Below are 22,613 nucleotides of genomic sequence, written 5' to 3'. Positions count from 1 at the left end.
CTTGGTCAGTGTGTGATGTATGCCTCTTTTGGCCAGGCCTGTCCCACTGGTGTTAATTGGAAGCTCCAGGAAATAATGGAAATTAAACAAGGGTGAAATAACTGAAATACAGTATGCTGGAATTTGGGAGCTGAAGAAAGGGACAAATCAAAAATAACATTAGGCAGATCTGAAATGAAGGTCCATTTGAAAAGCAAGCCTACTTCATTCTGATTTTCTTTCACCTCTTAAAAATCGAGATTGCATAACTGCTGTTGCCACTAGAAAACACTACCTAAGGATTCAGACAGGAAGCTACCATTAACATTAGAAGAAGATCAGGACTAAATCTCCAAAACTGTTTAAAATGTATTCTGAAGATTTTCACACTTATAATCAGTGCTTGATAAAGTTCTTATGTCAGGTAGAAGGCAGAAGAGCAGGATTTTGATTAAATTAGGGGGAAAGTCTTTTAATCTGTCTACTATTATGGCTATAATCCCTGGTATCTAAGCACCTCACAAAATCCTGGGTTTCTGGGTTCTTTGTTTTTCAGAGCATTACATTTTTTTTAAAACTGTAAAATGATTAAAACTAAAATGAGATTCTCAGATGTGATCTCTTCCTTACTCTGGGTCTCTCACTTTTCTGTAGAGCTCCTCACCATAACATCTAACACTGATCATATTTCACATCTCTTGTCCCCTCTGCAGTTTTGATGTAGATAGTGGGGGTGCTGTACATCTCATTCTAACAAGACTGAACCCCAAGGGAAGCATCCTTCAAAGCCAACACTCTCTGCCAAAAACTCCCACCAGCCCGCTCGCTGGTTGGCTTTCCTGCTGTAATAAGCATGTGTATAAAACATTGAGGTTACACAGGTGTCATTTATTATTTGTAGACTAATCTCCCTGTTGCTCCTGATCTTTATAGGTTGGAATGCATTCCTCACTTCTCCAATTCAGCTCTCCTTTGATCTCCACACTGTAACTGGGCTGCCTTATCAAGTGAAACATTTTACTTTATGTTGTTTTCCTGAAGAAACCTCCTCCACCTCCTTACTAATACGCTTTCCCTGATATGAATCACCTTTGAGTTAACAGCAGATTTTCTGAACTCAGCGAATCTTAGTTGCCTTTTGCACTTGCAAAGCTTTACAGAGAGCTCTACAGTGTCACCTGCAAAGTCAAGGGCACTTAATGGATCCTTCTTATTCCTGTCCACCTAAAAGCAATTATCTCAATTTATTCCTTAATATCGACAATGCCAGTGCGTTAACAGGAAACGTGATACAGCACGTTTGGGGCAGGCAGTGGAACCTTGAACAGAGGAGCGGCTGATTCCAAACACCACCTGAACTAACATTTTTCCTCTTGTGGGTCACTCTAGGATCAGGCATCAGCCACAGGAATCTGAGCCTTTTTAAAAATATTTCCCTTTCTTTAAAAAAAAAAAAAAAGAGGTTGGTCCTTGACCACCTTGCAGTTTTGCTGCTCCCTGTGTGTGCCTAGCCAGTGGGCTTGCATGACATGTCAGTAATGTTAGTGCAAAATGCTGCTTTCTAAACCTCCCTGTGGATCCCGCCTGCATATTTTTTGCTGTCTCTATACACAGAGATACACTGATAGTGTTTTGTTTTGTTATTCTGGTTTTTGTTTTCTTTAATTGATCAAAGTGATACATTGGCATCCATCTGTCTGACGCCATAGAATATCAGGGTTGGAAGGGTCCATCTAGTCCAACCACCTGCTCAAAGCAGGACCAATCCCCAACTAAATCATCCCAGCCAGGGCTTTGTCAAGCCTGACTTTAAAAACTTCTAAGGAAGGAGATTCCACTACCTCCCTAGGTAACCCATTCCAGTGTTTCACCACCCTCCTAGTGGAAAGGTTTTTCCTAATATCCAACCTAAACCTCCCCCACTGCAACTTGAGACCATTACTCCTTGTTCTGTCATCTGCTACCACTGAGAACAGTCTAGATCCATCCTCTTTGGAACCCCCTTTCAGGTAGTTGAAAGCAGCTATCAAATCCCCCCTCATTCTTCTCTTCTGCAGACTAAACAATCCCAGTTCCCTCAGCCTCTCCTCATAAGTTATGTGTTCCAGTCCTCTAACCATTCTTGTTGCCCTCCGCTGGACATCTTCCAATTTTTCCACATCCTTCTTGTAGTGTGGGGCCCAAAACTGGACACAGTACTCCAGATGATGCCTCGCCAATGTCGAATAGAGGGGAACGATCACATCCCTCGATCTGCTGGCAATGCCCATACTTATACAGCCCAAAATGCCATTGGCTTTCTTGGCAACAAGGGCACACTGTTGACTCATATCCAGCTTCTCGTCCACTGTAACCCCGAGGTCCTTTTCTGCAGAACTGCTGCCTAGCCATTCGGTCCCTAGTCTGTAGCATAGTCTATATGAGAAAATTTTAAAAAACGTCTTTGCAGATCATCTGTTGTGGTGTCTTTTCCCCATCATATTTGTGGAGCTTCTGAGGTTTCATCTCCTCCCATACTAGAGTGGACAATTTGATCTAGAATTGCGCAAAATAATAATACATCTAAGTGATCTACAAACAAGGTAAATATCATTGTCCCCATTTTACAGATGCAGAAACTGAGATGCAAAGAGACTTGCCTGAAGTCACCCAGCAGGCCAGTGGTAGAGCTGGGAGTAGAACCCTGAGATCCTGAGTTCAAGTACAGTGCGCTACACTACCTCCCTAACCAATGGGCAACTCCTAACTCTCAGCTGTACCTGTGTAAATTAGGAGTAACTCCCAACAATTTTGGTGACGCTGCTACGGCATTTATGTTAGTGTAACCAGGATAATAATTGGACCCAAAGCAAATAGGGTCTAATCAAACTCCCATTGAAGTCCATCAAAAGACTCCCATTGACTTTAATGGGTGTTGAATCAATCCCTTAATGTTTTGTGAATCAGATTTTACACAGTAGCTGAACATGTGTGCACAGTATGTGTGTTTTTTGTAAAACATTTAACTTGTGTGTTTGTGAAGTTACCTTTCATAAAAGCAAAGAACTAACAAATCTTGCAAGAGTGACTTACACTCTGGATATGTTCTTTGTAGGCTTCCACCCACTGCTAAACTAATCCTCCCCTGACAGATGCTAGTCACATCACTTAATACGCTACTGGAAGGCTCTCAGATACTAAAGTGATGAGAGTATTATAAGAACCTATATAAAGCAGAATTCCAGTCTTCACATGCAACATCCCTGATGTTCCAGTCCTGTGCCCTCTGATGTGAATTTAGAACTGCCACTGACTTTAGTGGAAGATGAGTGTCCATGTCTGACACACCCTCTGGTCCTTCTGGATGTACACTAATGTCCTCTATGGAATGGGTGGAGATCACCCCTCTCATTTTCACTTGTGACATATGCCAGGATGTGACCTCAGCTTTCAAGAGGTGAAAAGCTACTACACTCACCCACTGTGCTGCCTAGCCCATAACATCATGTGTCATGCTGATTAGTATGAAAGGAAGCCCAAGCCTATATAGATTGTTCTGTAATGATGGGTGGAGCTGTTTGGTGACTTGCCAAATTCCTGTTGGTGGCTGAGAATCATTTTTCATTCCCTTCTGCAGTACCCCGTGCCACTGACAGAGATGTCTCTGGGCACAGCTAGCTTTGCCAAGAACAACAGGGTTGCACCTGGTCAGCTGTTCTTAATGGTCAGGCTGTTCTAGGACATGATCCAAAGCCCACTCAAGTCACAGTAGACCCCACTCCAGCCAACTACTGTGTGCAAGCATCCATGGTGGCCCATTGAAATAAATGGGTGGGGATCTGCTGACACTACACACTGCAGGATCCAGGCCTTTGGGAGTAATATAATTATTTCAGTTCCAGATTGGTAGACATTTTGCTCTCTATCCCACAGATGATAGCAGGTGATGTCACCTCTCCTACGTCTTGTGTTCTTCCACATAGACATTTCTAGCAAGATGTTTAAATGTCTCACATTCTAGCTCTCAGAACATCTATCACATCTTCTAGTCTTTCCTGCTAACTTAGATTTTCAACATGGTATTCAGAAAAAAACAGAGTGGCTGGGATTCATTTGTGAATGGAGGAGCCACACAAAAATCTGTAGAAGATGTGGACTGTGCCATATAAAGTATAACATATTTAGCTAGTGATAATGCAGATGACAGAAAAATATACAAAGGAGGGAAAAATAAATTCCATCAATGGGGAGCTATTGAACATCTGGAACCCGGGGAATCTGGCCTGATTCTACTTTCACTTATGCTGATCCAAACTCCAGTGAAGAAAATAACAAGGAGTCCGGTGGCACCTTAAAGACTAACAGATTTATTTGGGCATAAGCTTTTGTGGGTAGAAAACCCGCTTCTTCAGAGGCATGGACCTGAAGAAGTGGGTTTTTTAACCATGAAATCTTATGCCCCAATAAATCTGTTAGTCTTTAAGGTGCCACCGGACTCGTTGTTTTTATGGATACAGACTGACACGGCTACCCCTTTGATACTTGGTACCAGTGAAGAAAATGAAAATCTTTTCATTCGGTTCAATGGGCTTTGCCTCAACCCCTAAATGTATAACTACACCATTGTAATCAGTTACTGAGTTCCCAAAACAGTATAAATTGGAGGAGGATTAAATTTGGATTGTTCAGAAGGATGGGGATAAAGAGAAATTTCCCTGACGGCTGCCCTGAAAATGTACTGTTTAGCTATGGCTTGGTTTGTTTACAGCTATTGTTCTATCTGAATTTTTTCTGCTGACACTATAGATCCTTTTGAATTTCTCTGGAAATCAAAAGGGTTTTGACTAGCCTGTGAATGGATTTTTAGGTTCGTGACACACACTCTGTATTTCTCTTTGCTACATAATATCAAAACAAATTATTCCGTCAGAATTAAAATTACATCATTTTCTTCACAAATGAATCTCACTATAGCCAACCTTCAGGGAATAACCTTGTAATGGCTTTTGTTTGTGAAAGCACATCAGACAATGGAACATGGGAGATCCTGCTCAGAAAACCAGAGGATAAAGACCATATGCAAATGCTGGCAAAATGCCACTAAGAATAACTCACAGCAAATGAAAATATATTTCCAAAGGAGACTTTTACAGTATCCAATTGACATATCTCCTTGTCTTTCTTTGCTTGTGCCAAACTCTCCAGAGATGCCCAGTGAATAACTATCACACGGTAGTAATGCAAGAGCCACTGTATTTTCCAGTTGAGTCTTTAACTTTTAGCCACAGTGGCACATCAAATTGTAGGTTGACGCTAAATGATGGGATACTGGGTAAATGATGATGTAGAGTGCAGTTCTGCCTTTCACTGATGTAACACCTCAAGAATCTAGTGTAAAACTTTCAAAACCTCCTATGTAATTTAGGCATAGTCAAAAGTGACACAAGGACAGTGCGAGTTAGGTGACTAAATATCTTAAAATCTGGGCCGTAGTAGGCACTAAACTGCAATGACTTTCAATAAGACTTAGGCTCCTAACTGCCTAAAAGCCAGATTTTAAAAGTATTTAGACACCAAAAATTGCAGCTATGCCTAATTCCCATTGAGTTCCTAATATTTGTTTCTTTAGGCATCTAAATACATTTAAAAGTCTGGCCCTAAATCACTTTGGAAAAATGGGATTTAGGCTGCTAGGTCATTTAGGTGCTTTTGAAAATATTATCCTTAGTCAAAAGTTACTTTTTTCCTAACTAGTTTCTCTCTTAGGAGACTTGTGCAGTTTTATATGCAGATAAAACTCCCTTTATTTGCAGAGAATAGTTACTAGCTGTGTTTACCACAAGCCAAACTTCAAGCTAATTTGTCTTTTTGGCTGGACTAGACTGTACAGATTGAATTTAGGTATGAATGTAGGATCCACTTAAAGGACAAATGTCTCCGACCTGGTTTACACAGCTGGTCTCTGCTCCGATCAGACCCGCCAACAGCAATTCCAGGCCCCGGGGCAGAACGGTCAGTAGTCCCCCCCGCACGCACAAGCTGCGCCCGTGCGGACACAGTCCGCCTGATGTTTGGGCAGTGCTGGGCCTGCGCTGGCTGGTGCCCAGTGAACTGCAGCTGTGCTGGTGGGCTCGCTCTTCCGGCACAGCCAGGGCTTCCATATGCTCTCCCAGTTGGGTTGCCAATTATCTAATTGTGCAAATCCAAAGACCCTTGCTCTGCCCCGCCCCGTCCCTTCCTTGAGGCCATGCCCCTATCCCGCCACTTCTCCAAGGCCCCACCCCCTGCTCACTCCATTCCCCCCTCCCTCTGTCGCTCGCTCTCCCCCACCCTCACTCACTTTCACCAGGCTGGGGCGGGGAGTTTGGTTGCGGGAGGGGGTGTGGAGTACGGGCTTTGGGAGGGAGTTTGGGTGCAGGTTCTAGGCTGAGGCAGGGGTTTGGGGTGTAGGAGGGAGGCAGGAGGTCAGCACTTACCCCGGGTGGCTCCCGAAAGCGATTGGCACACCCCTCTGGCAGCGGCTCCTAGGCGGGGAGCTCAGGGAGTCTTCGCGTGCTGCTCCCCGCAGGCACCACCTCTGCATCTCCCATTGGCCGCAGTTCCCAGCCAATGGGAGCTGCGGAGTCAACGTTGTGTGGGGGTAGCACGCAGAGAACCCCTGCCCCACCCCGCACCCACCAGAGGGCCATTCCAGCCACTTCAGGGAGTGACACAGAGTGAGGGAGGGCAGGAAGCCTGCCTTAGCTCCACTTTGCTGCCGGCAGCAGTGGCCGGGGGCCTCCAGGTCCTTTTAAATTGCCTGTGCTCCATAGCAATTGCCCCTTTCCCCCTCCTCCCCTGCGTCGGCAGGCCTGGCTCTGATCTTGTGGTTTCCCTGCTGTGCATATATAGAACTATCCCTGATATCAATGGAAGTTCAATGCATGTATATAGAGCACTGTCAGAGTGCAGATCTGGTATTGATCTGCTAGTAGAACTTTGTTCCGTGTAGCTGTCTAGTTATCAAAAGAGAGACCTCAGTAATCATTTGCCAGAAAGTCTCTACTTTATCTGCAAAATAAGTCTGATTGTTACCTGAATGCTAGTAATGCACACAAACCATGAAGGGAAGAGAAGGCTCAATCCTTGGCATAGTATTTATCGTACATAGTATGACTGTTTTAAATGTAATATAGTAAGCAGCAATATTCACTTTAAAGGCCTTCATCAGTCAGAATGCTGTGCCCAGTTCTGGTGTCTAGGCTATAAAAAATGGGTGCTGAAAAGCTGGAGAAGGTTCAGAGAAAAGCTACAGAAATGATTTGGGGTCTGGAAAACCTGATTTACGATGAGACACACAAGGATCTCAACCTGATTATGTTATACAAGAGAAAGATAAAAGGTGGCTTGATCACCATCTGCAACTCCCTACTCAGGAGAAAAATAGTCAAAGAGAGCTGTATAACAGACAAAGGCATAACAAGGGGAGAATGATAAAACAGTTCTTCTTCAGTAATGCAGACGGTGGTGTTTTAGCAGCTGTAACTTTTGAGTAGATTCCCATTAGGAAATGTGCCAGGGTACAGGCCACTAAAGAGTGACTGCTCCCCTGTTCAGCCCCACTGCACCAGCGCTACAGAACCCAACCTTGGCGAGAGAAATCTGCTGTTTGGTCTCTGTGGTCTCTTGAGACAATCTTCTGGAATACTTCTGTTTACACTTCTCCCCTTAAGTTTGGGATCTTTTCTGCATCATTTTACCCTGCTCTGTGATGTGTAGATCAGGGTATCCTATGGCCCTAAACAATTAAGCAACAGCACAGACAGTGATGAAAGGAAGCATGTCTTGTATTTGTATCCAGGCAATTCAGATTTAAGAAGCTGGGGACTTTCCACTGAAAACCACCAGAGGGCACAGTAGGCTAACTGTTGAAAAACACACAGCAATTGAAATAAAATGGGTAGACAACGTAACAGGTCTTTCCTTTATCCCTCTATTCCATACACAGTTCACTTGACTGACTCCTTGTTAAACAATCTGACTCACTTGTCTGACTCCTTGTTAAACAATGGGCCTCTAGCTCTTCCAGAATTGAACGTATCTCTCTTTCAACACTTTTAACATTGGAAATAGTTACAAAAATCTTGAACACCAGAAATTTCTGGGTGTTTTTTCTTATGTTACTTTATTGTTTTTGTCTGAAAACTGTTCACTCTTCATTATCCAAATGTCTGTTGAAAAGCCCTTTAAAATGTGCCACATACAACTCTGAGCACACTGCTGGCATGGACCAGATCAATAATAGTAATAATTAATAAATTCAGTAACCCTTGACACCATGATTGGTGATAGTAGTATAAACATAATGATAGCTGTAATTGCCACACAGTCTATTAGAAGAAGGCACAGACAAGCTCTTCGATTGTGGTCTTCACACCTATTTACTGATATATCTTAAGTCCCAAAGGTAACTTTTTTTAATAAGTTTCATTAACAGACCTTTTACTTGAATGGAGGAAAATAGAGTCTGAGTGCTTGAATTCCTATAGCCCCCATTAGAGCTTCATATAGTGCCTCCTAGACAAAGCCTTCCTACTAACACGGCCTGCCAATCCTTTCTATCCCAAACTGGCAACTGACCTGCACTCCCACTGACTTCAATGGAAGGTCTGCCTGAGAAAGGTTTGCTGGATTGTCCAGGTGAATAAGTGACACCAGAAACTGCATCGCGTTTGTGAAAGAGAGTGTTAGTGCAAGGGTCTGAAATTTATATTACTGAGAAGTGGCAATGGAATAGTGGAAACAAATGATAAAGTTTCAGAGAGTTTTAGAAGCTAAAGGAAAATCAGTGGGAGTGGAGAAAAACAGAAATGAGGATAAAAGGGACAGGCTTGTAAAGACATGAAAAATGAAAAGACGAGGAGAGGGAAGTGGAAAAACAAGGGGGAAAGTGGCAAGCTGAAGACCCCAATGCAGAGAGTTCTTGGATGGTCTTTTTGAACAGCCCAGTGTGCTTCCAAGCACTGGTGACTAGAAAACTTGAAACACCACTGAGCTATTCCAATTCTAGGCCAAATTACGTTCCCTCTGGATGAAATCTCGGGTTTATCGCTGTCATTCATGCTTTATAGACAGTTACAATATACACACAAAAGCCAAGGTTTAAAAACAATGGTTGTCTAAAGTTACACTCCTAATTCCGTATTTAGGCATCTAAACAAGTGGTTCATTTTTCAATAGGGCTTAGCACCCAGCAGCTCCCACTGACTTCAGTGGGCTCTGTGTAGCACCCAATATGTTAAACTCTGTTTCCAAGTGAGTGAGACATTTTTTTCAGTTATACTAAACATTCATTTATCTCCCTGCACTGTTTGTGAATAAGTTTTCCTAGCACAGAAATGAACGCTTCAAAGTAATCCATATTTTTTCTTAATGTTCTCTTTTTTATCTTCTTTTCCCCTTTCTTGTGTTCAGTGCCCAAGCAAAACTTACGACCCGTTGATTAAATCTACCAGAGATTTTCCAGATGATGTTGTTAGCTTTATAAAACGCCATCCATTGATGTACAAGTCTGTTTACCCAGTGACTGGAGGACCTGTATTTACTAGAATCAATGTGGACTACAGGCTGACACAGATTGTGGTGGATCATGTCATGGCAGAAGATGGGCAGTATGATGTTATATTCCTAGGCACAGGTAAATTAAAGAGCTCTCATAGTTCTTTAACCTATTTAGCTTTCCTATGATATTGCTCTTGAAGAAGATCATTTGGGGTCCTCATCTATCAAGAATCTTTCCATTTACCAAAGAGGTAACATTATTCCCATTTTACAGATGGGGAAACTGAGGCACAGAGTGGTGAAGTGACTTGCCCAAAATCACCAACAGGCCAGTGGCAGATCCAAGAATAGAACCCAGGTCTCCTGAGTCACACTCCAGTAGGCCACACTGCCTCCCCTTTACCACACAGATGAATTTTGCAGCGTGCCCTGCAGTTCAACAAATTTGACTATTTGGGACACAACTGGGGACGGGAGTGAATTTCAAAGCCAACAACGTCTCAGGTGCAGGACTTAAGTCTCCAGGGCTTTTGACTCAGCCTTTCTCGCAAGTACTAATTTCACTAGCAAACAAGGTGTCATGAGGTGTCTTCCAGCATCCATACACTTCAGGCCAACAAGTGAAGAGTGAGATGGACTGGGATTTTAGCATGAGGAAGAACTTCAGGCTGGTTGCTCTCACAGCACGGTTGGCTGTCCAGGAGCAAGCACTGCCCCGATCATGGAGAACCTTTATTGCTTTGCCTTTCTGATGCAATCAAAGGAAGAAAGTAATCATGCACTTTCAAATACCATGAAACCCCTACAATTCAAATATAAAAGTTACATCTGAAGCATACACACGACATGCACACCCACGATCATTCATATGTTACACATGCTGAACAGTTATGAAAAAATTATACATCCGTTCGAAAAAGGTAGATTTGCTGCCTAACACATGGAATATTGTTTTGGCATGTTCTAGAATTTGCATTGTTTTGTGCTATCCTCTACTGCCATAGGTTTTCATACAAAATTAACTTAAATTAGATCAATAACCTTCTGTCGGGTTAGCTATTCATAGATAGCACTGACATCTAATTCTTCAATGTAATTCTTCTTTAGGGTAGAGATTTGGAGATGGCTAGGTACCATGTAGTCACTAGTAATTTGAATAGAGAGAAAATTATCAGCTCCAGCACCTTTTAGTTAAAAAGTGAGCTATTTTTTTTCTCCAGAAGTACATGGTTTTATTTCATGTTATATTTTAAATCTATCCTGTGGAAAATCAGGCTGAAAGATAATATTTCAAAGATTATACAATGAGTCCATAAAAATGCACCAAATAACTCGGGAAGTTTTGGCCACCAGAAGATCAGGAGCTTAAAATATGTTCGAATATGTTTAACCAACACTGCTGGAGAATTTAGAAAGGCTGCCTGTTATGTATAGATATTTCAGCTGCAGCCCTTTTTATCTGTGCAAGCCTAGATAAGAGTGTGGACATTACTGACACAGAAGGCAGGTAGTGACATTTTCTAGCTTCCACTTGAAGTGCTAGGGATGTCATCAGCTGTAGTCTCCTACTTTGCTTTAAAATGTATTTTTGTTGTTTTAATACTACTTGTTTTATTTGTTGTTTTAATACTACACATAATATTTAGTACTGAATGGGCTTGATTCAATCCTGCCTTGCATCTTCCAGACATCCAGGCCGTGCCCCTTCACCAGCCTGTGAGTTTTGGTGGCAGGATTGGCTAGCCCCCTTGCAATGCTGGGATTCCACCAACTGGAATTCACACCACTGGGGATTCCCAGGAGATGACTAAACCTGGTGTTTTTAAAGGGATTTGCAAATGTCAATGAATTTCATCTCCCCTTTGAGATAGGGAGGTGTTTTAATTCATGCTGAGTTTGGGAAACTGAGGCCCAGAGTTTCTGAAACCCACCCAGCGAGTCAATGACAGAGGTGGGGTTAGAACTCCAGCATGCCTAACTCAATCCAATACGCGGTTCCCTAGACTTCCAACCTGCCTCTCTGTGTGCTATCCTGTATTCTGTCAGGAAAACGTGCAACCCACGCACAAGGCTTTATGCAGCACATGAGTCCCCTGTTAGGGCCAAGTGGGATGTGACTGTTGCAAAGGGCCGTGTTCGGGCACAACTCTCACCTAGGCTTCATTTTCAAGGGCATCACTCATTGCAAGCCCAAATACGTAAATGCCACACAGCTTTGGTGTCCCTTCACTATTATGGTTGGATTTATTCAGAGAAGAAATGCAGACTCTTGGAGCTGAGGTGATCCAAAGAGTTGTTTACATTAAAATAAGGGATTCCATTGCAATTTAAATCGCTGCATTAGTAACATTTCTGTATCCCTGACTTTGGGTCACTGGCACATAACACATCCCACATTTGGGCCTCAGCAGGTGTGAGGTTCCACCCTTAACGCTGTGGGATCTTAAACAACTGTTTAGTTTGATTTTAAAAGCACTTCAATTCAGTTTTAAGTATGATCACACCATGCTGCCTAGGTAGTCACTCAGGCTCCCTATTCAGCAAAGGACTTTAGGCCCTTTATCGTCCTTAAAACCGTTTAAATAGATAAATTCTTACTGAAAAAGAAGGATGATACAGTAGCTAAGGCACTAGAGTGGGGCTCAATAGACCCTGGTTCAATTCCTTGCTTCCCCCACATGTTTCTCATGTGAGATTGGGCAAGTCTTGCTGTGCTTCAGTCCCACATCTGTAAAATGGGGATAATAGCTCTGTCTCACAGAGCATTCTAAGGTTAAATACATTAAAAATTGTGAGTTGCGCAGACACTATAGTGATGGGGGCCATACAAGTACCTGGGATGGACAGACATATCTAGAAAGCAAATTCCTGGCTACATTAAACAGGATCTCTGATGTCTAGTTTCCTTTATTATCTTCTTTATAACTGCAGTTTAGAGCATCACTTAGAAAAAGAATGGGAAGGGGAGTCAATATGAAGTCAGTTAGCAACAGAACTGTACGTAAACGCTGAAACACAACTACTGCTTTGTATACTACATCCCTTTGTTTCAGACACGGGAACGGTACTGAAAGTTGTGAGTATTACAAAGGAGAAGTGGACTATAGAGGAGGTAGTACTGGAAGAGCTGCAGATTTTCAAGGTAAGCTTTACCAGCCACTGAATGTTTAAACAGCATTAGAGAATAGTTTAGGGGAGTTTTAAGCCTTGAGGAGTTTAACCTCTGAAGCAATTCATTTCTCGGAACTAGTGCAAGTTCCCAGACTTATTTTATTTTTAGCATTGAGATCCTTTGCTTTTCCAAAGGTGATTGAATCAAAAAGAACATGAATTTTCAAGCTCCTAGGAAACTCCTGCCAACTGTTGCAGTTTTATCACCCATCTCACCAACACTGCTTGATTTTTAGTGTTTTTCCTAAAGCCTCAGCTTCTGACGTCCTGCGATCCCCATTATCACTTTAAAAATATTTTCAACCCTCATGGGCACACAGAAAACCTTGAAACACAAATGATGGTTAAAAACAAAACAAACAAAAAACACAAGGCAAATAAAATGAAGGAAATATCTGCTGTTTTTTAAAGTCTAATGATTTTTAAATCAATCTCTCGATTTGTTTTGTTTTGGGGTGGGTTTATTCTGAAGCCTGATTCAAGGTTTTTGTGTGCTTGGGGTTCGCAATGATGGTAGAATGTCAGAGAGAGTCAGGCCAGCTCCAGTGAGTTGCCTGTAAATGGTATATACCCTGGGCCAAATTCTGCTCTCTATTACACTGACATAAATCCTGATTAACTCTGTTGATGGCAGTGGAGTTGATTTGGATTTACACCAGAGTAATGGAAAATAGAATGTGCCTGCTGATTTATTTTTTCATTCCAGTGTTTCTCTCTCCTCCTTTTTGGCAGCCTCTCGCTGTTCCCTTTTCATTGTATCCAGCTCTACTTCATTTTTCACCTTACTGTTTCGTTAGTGTTTTCCTTTCTCCGTACCATCTGCCCTGTTTTTCCATAGACTCTCTCCTAAGTGCAGTGCAAGCCCAAGAACAGTGGGGTCGTAGTCGATCTTTCTAACTCACAATGATCAAGTGGGTTTGAAATCAGACACAATGAGTTCACCCAGCACTATTACGGACTCTGTAAAACTGATATTACTGAGTTAATCTCTTTATGTGCCTTTTGATACATCATCTATAGGAGGAGAATCCTCTTGATTTAAAGGCTCTCAATATCCTCTTTTCACTGCCATGAACACGAATTATAAATATTACTTTGAAAATACCAAGATTGCTTGACAGTCTGCCAAATAATCAGGAGTTTCAATATGTACACCAATTTGCTGCATTCTTATAACATAATGTCAAGGGCAAACATGCCATATCATATTTAACAGTAAAAAGGGTTGGGGTTTGCTCAACAGACATTTCTCCACTTTATAAATGTTACCTCTACATTTTTTTTAATGTGGAAAATTGAAGAGGAGAGAGCAGCTGCAAACCATTCCTTATTCCTAAAATCAAATCAACATTAAACAATAGGCTTAGATGTTGGATTATGTGATAGAGCATAAATAATATACCAGGACCATCTTGTTAATACTACGGTCACTGGCACAACATCCATTGACTTCACTGGAGATAAAATTCACCCTTGGTGCAGAGAAGCAACCTATGCATACCTTAAGTTCCATTTAAGCTTTCACAATAGTGCTTAAATGGAGTTTTTAGACTTGGTGGTGGTTCTCTGTGCACAGTGAATTACAATCTTCCTGGATAAAAGTCATCTACTGGCAAGTAGCAGAGAATATTTGCTGGTATGTGTTTCTGGAAGCAGGTATTTTGTTATTTCTGATTTTTTTCCCACATCTGCATAAACCAATTAAGTTGCTCTGTAGTTTTCTTTATTTTTGTTGTTAGGCAGGTGATAAGATATGTCGTCTTTTCTATTAAAGACAGAAGCAAATGTCAATGAATAGTTACTCATTAATTCACTCATTAATTTTTCAGCGTCCATCATTTATCTCAACTATGGAGATGTCCCTGAAGCAGGTAATTCACACACTTGTTTAATTCACATAAATAGTTTGGTATTTTGATCATTTAGCTTGTTGCTTTGCTGGTGACATCTGCTGCTTATTAGCCAAACTTTCAAAGGCTGCCACTTAAGCTGTATCTGGAAACCATAGTGTGAACTAGTTTGCCTGGAAAATTGACATTTGCTCACAAATAGTAGTTTGAATGCACAAACTGGTAATTACTCATAGATACAAATCCTTAGTCACGCGGATGTGGGATTTGTGAATAAAGTTAGTTCACACATATTTTCCAGATACAACAAAAATTGGACTCTGTGTAATCTATCAATTCAACAAGACGTTATTATTATTTTATTATTGGTTATAGTAGCGGTATTACAAACAGCACTGCTAGGGATCCCAAATAGGGATCAGGGCCCCACGGTGCCAGACATTGTATGTACACATAGTACGAGGCAGTCCCCAACCTATCAGCTTACAGTCTAATCACACAAGTCACAAAAGGTGGGAAAAAGGAAGTATTATTATTCCCTTTTTTAAATAAGGAACTGAGGCACAGAGTGGTAAAGTTATTTGCCCAGGTCATCCAAATATCCTGAATTCCAAGTCAGTGCCATAGCTTAAAGCCAGAAGGGACCATCAAACCATCTAGTCTGACTTCCTGTATGTTACAGGCCACCAACACCACCCAGTACCCACACACTAAATCCAACAACTGAAATTAGAACACAGTATTACGGCCCACAGGAAACTGAACTGTTATGTGCTACAGGCAGAGAACAGGTGAAAGACCGAGGTGCACAGTACCTGAGGTCCCTGCAATGGCAGGGAAATGATTGGATGAGATATACCCAGGTAATCCTAGCAAGTGACCTTCACCCACATGCTGCAGAGAAAGACAAAAAACCCCAAGGTCACTGCCAATCTGACCTGGGGAAAAATGCCTTTGCAACCTTGTGTTTGACAATCAGTTAGACCCTTTGAGCAAGAATCAGCCAGCCAAGCACCTGAGAGAGAGAATGCTCAATGTCACCTCATAGCCCTGGCTCACCTTATCCCATCTCCAGCAAGGGCTATCCCTGATGCTTCAGAGGAAGGAGATAAAAAATACATTGGAGGGGGAAAAAATACCTTCCTGACCTGTGCTGGTGACCATCTGAAACCCTGAAGCATGAGCTTTTAGGAACATAAGACATAAACCAGAACTGAGCCCCATGACTGTCTTCCTCTATCAAATTATTAGTAAAGTTACTTTTGTTGTGGATTACTGCAGATTATTGATACTGTAAATTTATGCCGACATGCTACCAGTGTTTTAGATCCTTGTCCTTCCAGTTCCATAGCCCCTTTCCACCATCATATCATCTGCAATGGATGGAGACTGGCCAGCGCACACAGTGCCCTGAGAAACATTTTACAATGAATGTGAAATTCTCTCCCATTCAATACAGTCTGGGCTAAAGTTGGACGATTGCGAGGGTGGTATTGAGAAAGAGAACATTTAAAATAATTGCTTGAAGAATGCTTCTAATTCATTCACCTTCCCTGATTTGCAGCAACAGTTGTACATTGGTTCCAGAGATGGATTGGTTCAGCTCTCTCTGCACAGATGTCACACGTATGGGAAGGCTTGTGCAGACTGCTGCCTTGCCAGAGACCCATACTGCGCTTGGGATGGAAACTCATGTTCCAGATATGCACCAACTTCTAAAAGGTAAGAATACGTATAGAGTTCCTATGGAAAATCCATCCACTCATGTTCTCTACATTAAGGGCTTCAGAGGTTCCCATTTTGTTTCTAGGCCTGCGAAAACAAGTTGCACTTTTTCAGCATGTTGTTTAGGTAAATTGTAGACATAACTTTGTCCATGTTTTGTTGGGAGTGCTATGAAAACAGTGCAGCACTTTAATATGAACAGTGATAACTGCACTAGGGCATCTAACGTAACAAGATCACCGTACTTATTGTTATGCTACGTCCTTTAAGATACCAAGTTATGAGGCTAAGGACTAGATTGTGGCCACCTCTGCATGAGTGTACAAAGGAGGGAAGTGATTCATGGAGCCTCCCATACTTGTGCCTCTGCCAGGCACAATCACAATGGGGAGTGTGAATCTCACATGATATCCTTGGGTGGGTCATCGACAGCAGGAACTGAAAGGATGAGCTGCTGCTGTCTAAGCTAAAAGACACAGGTCTCATGGCTCAAGTGTTTTAGAGTTTACAAACCTCTATCCATGGACTAGCGAAGAACAAAGAGCCATAGTTTACTGGTATAGGTTACACAAGTGCTTTGCTGGGCTAATACCAGCTACAGTACCAGCCTCCCAAAAGAGAAGACCATGGGAGCCATATCTGAACTCTCCCTGAACACACACACACGCGCACACACACACAAAGATTTTTTTGGCTGAAACTGAGTGTTTTGGCATATAAACTAATCATCTGAAAAATGTTGCCCAGCTTACAATAAGGGCCCAGGGTTGCTGATCTGTGATGAGAGTTTTGCTTCCTTAAGGACTGCCGTACTGGGCTTAAACGATGAAATGAACTATTGTAGTTAATGAGTTGCGGGTTATTCTGTCATTCATTGTGCAACCATGTACATTTTCCCCTAAGCCATAGCAAACTAGAATAAATTCAGAGAAATGTAAATGAGAAGAGAAATATAAAAGCTAAGATTCAATGAACAAGTTATGCACCCATGGGGGTTGCTGAAGGCTGCAGTGCTTTCTTTCCACTGCATGAGGAGACAGAGAACGAGAGTTCATTTATTTATAGAGCTCCCTGGCTTGGTGGATAAGTCAAAGCTTTGTGGGTGTGAGGCTCCAGAAGAAGGGTTTGATGTTTTGCTTTGTGCATCTTCCGTAGGTCAGTTACTTGGGTATTTTCCTTTAGCTCAATCTAGCTATCTAGCACACTGTGCTCCCAGCATATTTAAGTCTCTTCCCCAAATGGTTACATCAGCACCAGGAGCCAGCTCTTCCACTTAGACAGTGCTGTGCATTGCACTTGTAAAGTCCTATTGCCATCTCTGACACTGGCTTGCAGTGTGTCCTTGAGGAAGTCACTTTGCCTCTCCTAGCCTCAGTTTCCCCATCTGAAGAATGAAAATAATTAGATTTATCCTCTTGAGATCTACAGATGAAAGTTCTTAAAAGTGAAGTATTATCAATATTATTTTAATGAAACCTAAAAACAGTCACAGAGAGGTTAAGAGGAGAATAACATGAGGGGAAAAGGAGTCCAGGAGAGCTGGCTGTATTTTAAAGAATCCTTACTGAGGTTACAGGAACAAACCATCCCAACGTGTAGAAAGAATAGTAAATATGGCAGGCGACCAGGGTGGCTTAACAGTGAAATCCTGGCTGATCTTAAACACAAAAAAGAAGCTTACAAGATGTGGAAGATTGGACAAATGACCGAGGAGCAGTATAAAAATATTGCTCAAGCATGCAGGAGTGAAATCAGGAAGGCCAAATAACACTTGGAGTTGCAGCTAGCAAGAGATGTTAAGAGTAACAAGAAGGGTTTCTTCAGGTATGTTAGCAACAAGAAGAAAGTCATGGAAAGTGTGGGCCCCCTACTGAATGAGGGAGGCAACCTAGTGACAGAGGATGTGGAAAAAGCTAATGTACTCAATGCTTTTTTTGCCTCTGTCTTCACAAACAAGGTCAGCTCCCAGACTACTGCACTGGGCAGCACAGCATGGGGAGGAGGTGACCAGCCCTCTGTGGAGAAAGAAGTGGTTCGGGACTGTTTAGAAAAGCTGGACGAGCACAAGTCCATGGGGCCAGATGCGCTGCATCCGAGAGTGCTAAAGGAGTTGGCGGATGTGATTGCCGAGCCATTGGCCATTATCTTTGAAAACTCATGGCAATCGGGGGAGGTCCCGGATGACTGGAAAAAGGCTAATGTAGTGCCCATCTTTAAAAAAGGGAAGAAGGAGGATCCTGGGAACTACAGGCCCGTCAGCCTCACCTCAGTCCCTGGAAAAATCATGGAGCAGGTCCTCAAGGAATCAATTCTGAAGCACTTAGAGGAGAGGAAAGTGATCAGGAACAGTCAGCATGGATTCACCAAGGGCAAGTCATGCCTGACTAATCTAATTGCCTTCTATGACAAGACAACTGGCTCTGTGGATGAGGGGAAAGCAGTGGACGTGTTATTCCTTGACTTTAGCAAAGCTTTTGACACGGTCTCCCACAGTATTCTTGCCAGCAAGTTAAAGAAGTATGGGCTGGATAAATGGACTATAAGGTGGATAGAAAGTTGGCTAGATTGTCGGGCTCAATGGGTAGTGATCCATGGCTCCATGTCTAGTTGGCAGCCAGTATCAAGCAGAGTGCCCCAAGGGTCGGTCCTCAGGCCGGTTTTGTTCAATATCTTCATTAATGTTCTGGAGGATGGCATGGATTGTACCCTCAGCAAGTTTGCAGATGACACTAAACTGGGAGGAGAAGTAGATATGCTGGAGGGTAGGGATAGGATACAGAGGGACCTAGACAAATTACAGGATTGGGTCAAAAGACATGATGAGGTTCAACAAGGACAAGTGCAGAGTCCCGCACTTAGGACGGAAGAATCCCATGCACCGCTACAGACTAGGGACCGAATGGCTAGGCAGCAGTTCTGCAGAAATGGACCTAGAGGTTACAGTGGACGAGAAGCTGGATATGAGTCAACAGTGTGTTCTTGTTGCCAAGAAGGCCAATGGCATTTTGGGCTGTATAAGTAGGGGCCTGCCAGCAGATCATGGGACGTGATCGTTCCCCTCTATTCGACATTGGGGAAGCCTCATCTGGAGTACTGTGTCCAGTTTTGGGCCCCACACTACAAGAAGGATGTGAAAAAATTGGAAAGCTTGCAGTGGAGGGCAACAAAAATGATTAGGGGATTGGAACACATGACTTATGAGGAGAGGCTGAGGAAACTGGGATTGTTTAGTCTGCAGAAGAGAAGAATAAGGGGGGATTTGATAGCTGCTTTCAACTACCTGAAAGGGGGTTCCAAAGGGGATGGATCTGGACTGTTCTCAGTGGTAGCAGATGACAAAACAAGGAATAATGGTCTCAAGTTGCAGTGGGGAAGGTTTAGGTTGGATATTAGGAAAAACGTTTTCACTAGGAGGGTGGTGAAGCACTGGAATGGGTTATCTAGGGAGGTGGTGGAATCCCCTTCCTTTGAGGTTTTTAAGGTCAGGCTTGACAAAGTCCTGGCTGGAATGATTTATTTGGGGATTGGTCCTGCTTTGAGCAGGGGGTTGGACTAGATGACCTCCTGAGGTCCCTTCCAACTCTGATATTCTGTGATTCTATGATTTGGAAGCCGTCTCTGCCACTAGGTTGCACTCACCCTCTTCTAGGCAGATTTCTCTCCTCACAGTGATTTTCTTAAATCATTGGCCTGTCTCTTTGTGCCATTTGTACAAATCTCTCTGTGCCACAAGCCACTTGAGAGTGAGGCTGGATTTACTTAGGGCTGGAATTGCCAACAATAGGGCAGGAGTGCTGCAGACCCACATCGGCCAAGCTCCTCTGCATTTTGTTACTGAATTCCAGCAATTATGCCTCAAATGTTACAAATTTTAATGCTCTTGTTATAGGCGAGCCAGGAGACAAGATGTCAAATACGGAGACCCAGTCGCTCAGTGCTGGGATGTGGAAGAAAGTAAGTATTTGCGCCTCTTCCTCTAACAAAAAGTGTACAGTCAGTGTGTCTGTCTGTTTACTATGCTCTTTGGAACTAGGCCTCTGGAGATATCCGGGCAGCTAATGCCCAGGCAGTTAGAATCCCCAAATACTCTCCATTCAGCCCTCAGTCAGCCGTTAGACTCACTGCGTGATGGGAACTTAAAAGAAGTAAGTGGTGAAAACAACTCTCCCCTACCCCACTCCATGGGGGAGAGACACCAGCAGAAACCTGCGTGAAGGGAGAAATAAGGCAATTGACGTGAATACCCCATACCCGACCATGAGTGAGATGCCAGGACCTCCACTCCCTTGCAGAGTATCTGGAGAGAGATCCAAGTAAGAAAACCTCTGAGGAAGCAGGAAATGCTCCTTCTTCCTCCCCTAATACATACGCACACTTGACAAAAGTCCCAACCCCTGTTCCAGCTGCCAAACCCTCCAGTTCCCCCTCCCTGCAGCAACTTAAGCACCCCCCTTATTACAAGAGCCTTCCCCTTCCCTCAACAAGAAATCCCCCTCTCCCAGCTGCCAAAAGTCTGGCTCACTCCCTTGACAACTGCTGCAGTTCACTTACAGTGTGTACTGTCAATGCTAAATCCTGCGGTTATGCTACAATTTCTGTGGCAGCGTAAAATAAATGAAAAACTTTCAAAACCAAAGTTTGAGTTAGTCTGGGGTTTTTACATTGAATTATTAAAATGAACAGCCCAGTCACAACACTATTGATAGTATTGCTGAGTTTAATTTTTGAGCTAGTAGAAGCCATTCCTTTGATCAATCTCTGATTATTTTCACGTCACTGTGGTGCTGGAAGCCTACTGCAGAACTCAGCGAATGTCATGGCAAAAATTAGGGCTGTCTGCCATGAAATCAAAGACCAGTCTGGTGCCTGGTATACTGGGCTCTCACTGTGCATATATACCGCAGGGATCATTAAAAAGTCAGGGTGAAATCCTGGTTCCATTGAAGTTAATGGCCAGACTCCCATTGATTTCAATGGGGCTGGGATTGCACTCTCACGATTCACCCACAATGACTACATAGTGGTATCTGAGATATGCCACAGAGCTTAGGGTTACTGTAGGGTTGCCAGCCCGACTGCTGCTGTCAGGTATCTCTTTGTAGAGAAATGGTTATTAAAGTAATTGTCTTTGATGAACAAATACAAAATTACTAAAATGTTGCACTAATATGAACTCAATACTGAGCCCCAATATGGTGGCAAAAATAGAATGTATGGCTAGCTTTAGCAGCTAGTTGGGTATTTCCCCTGGTGCTGTAAAACAGGTTCAGATGGCCTTGTGCCACCCCACTTCCAGCCCCTGGCAGATTAATACTAATGACTATTAATAATAGATAATAATTATGTAATGATAGCGCCTCCCAGCTCCAATTGTGTCTGGGGCTCTGTTGTGCTAGACACTGCACCAACAGAGTACAAAAGGCAATCCCTGCTCTGAAGATCTTGCAATCTAAATACACAAGACAGACAAAGGCTGGGAGGGGAAACAAACGCACAGAGATGGAGTGACTTTTCCAAGGTCATTGGCAGAGTCAAGACAAGAAGCCAAATCTCCTTACTTCTAGTTCAGTGCCCTATCTGGAACACACTGAGCTCCAGCAGTAACTGCCCAGTAGATGGCCACTAAAAGGGAGTGATTTAAAGTAGCCTTGAGGCTGCTCTAAAGTATGCAGGTTGGTAAAGCAGTCCCTAGTGGCTCTCAGAATTGGTGAAACTACAACCAGCACTTATGGCTACCCCACTTCTACTCTGCTCAGTCTTCACTGGGTGCACAGAGGATGGAGCAGAGGAAAAATATAGGTAAAATATGTAATTCACTAGCAGTGACTGTCTCTCTTTAAATTCAAGTAAGTCAGTGGTACAGATTTTATTAACCTCTCTAAAAAACAGTTGCACTGGAGGAAAGTTAGCAGCTGCCTCTAAATCCTAGCAGTTACATTTTAAGCTAAAAGTTAAGTTTCCTTTTGCTTATTTTATAATTCACTTGTTCCTATAGCATCTGTTCTGAATCAGTCTATTTTCCCATTGCTTTAAAAATCAGGTCAGGGTTAATCTTCTGTACCATGTTTGCTTTCCAGGCATTAGTCATGAAACTGCTGATGAAAAGGTGATTTTTGGCATTGAATTTAATTCAACTTTTCTGGAATGCATTCCTAAGTCCCAGCAAGCCTCGATTAGGTGGTATATTCAACGCTCTGGAGAAGAACATCGAGAAGAGGTAAGTTATAGGCAACAAGGCAAGCTCCTTCAGTGGAGAATTCAGCCGAGTATTCAAAAGCAGGAGTTACTGGGATTAGTAGATGTTTTCTTTTTCCTTGCTTCACTTTAGGTATCATGTAGCGTTCTGGTATCACCATTTGGGGCATAGAG

The 22,613-nt window shown here is 42.8% G+C and overlaps 1 protein-coding gene across 7 annotated transcripts in view; it reads left to right on the top strand.

Annotated features, from left to right (window-relative positions):
• The window catches only part of SEMA3D (semaphorin 3D), a 183,192-nt gene that overhangs the window by 148,330 nt on the left and 12,249 nt on the right, over window positions 1-22,613 (top strand). For all 7 annotated transcript variants that reach the window (XM_077836139.1, XM_077836164.1, XM_077836155.1 and 4 more), the window contains 6 exons: window positions 9,412-9,634; window positions 12,552-12,640; window positions 14,499-14,540; window positions 16,084-16,241; window positions 20,134-20,198; window positions 22,322-22,461. In XM_077836139.1, the coding sequence (XP_077692265.1) occupies window positions 9,412-9,634; window positions 12,552-12,640; window positions 14,499-14,540; window positions 16,084-16,241; window positions 20,134-20,198; window positions 22,322-22,461 (717 nt within the window). The remainder of the gene's footprint in view (window positions 1-9,411; window positions 9,635-12,551; window positions 12,641-14,498; window positions 14,541-16,083; window positions 16,242-20,133; window positions 20,199-22,321; window positions 22,462-22,613) is intronic.

This window comes from Eretmochelys imbricata, chromosome 1, assembly GCF_965152235.1.
Source record: "Eretmochelys imbricata isolate rEreImb1 chromosome 1, rEreImb1.hap1, whole genome shotgun sequence".
Taxonomy (NCBI): Eukaryota; Metazoa; Chordata; order Testudines; family Cheloniidae; genus Eretmochelys; species Eretmochelys imbricata.
Note: the sequence above shows the minus strand (reverse complement) of the source record. Positions and strands in the feature narration are given on the sequence as shown.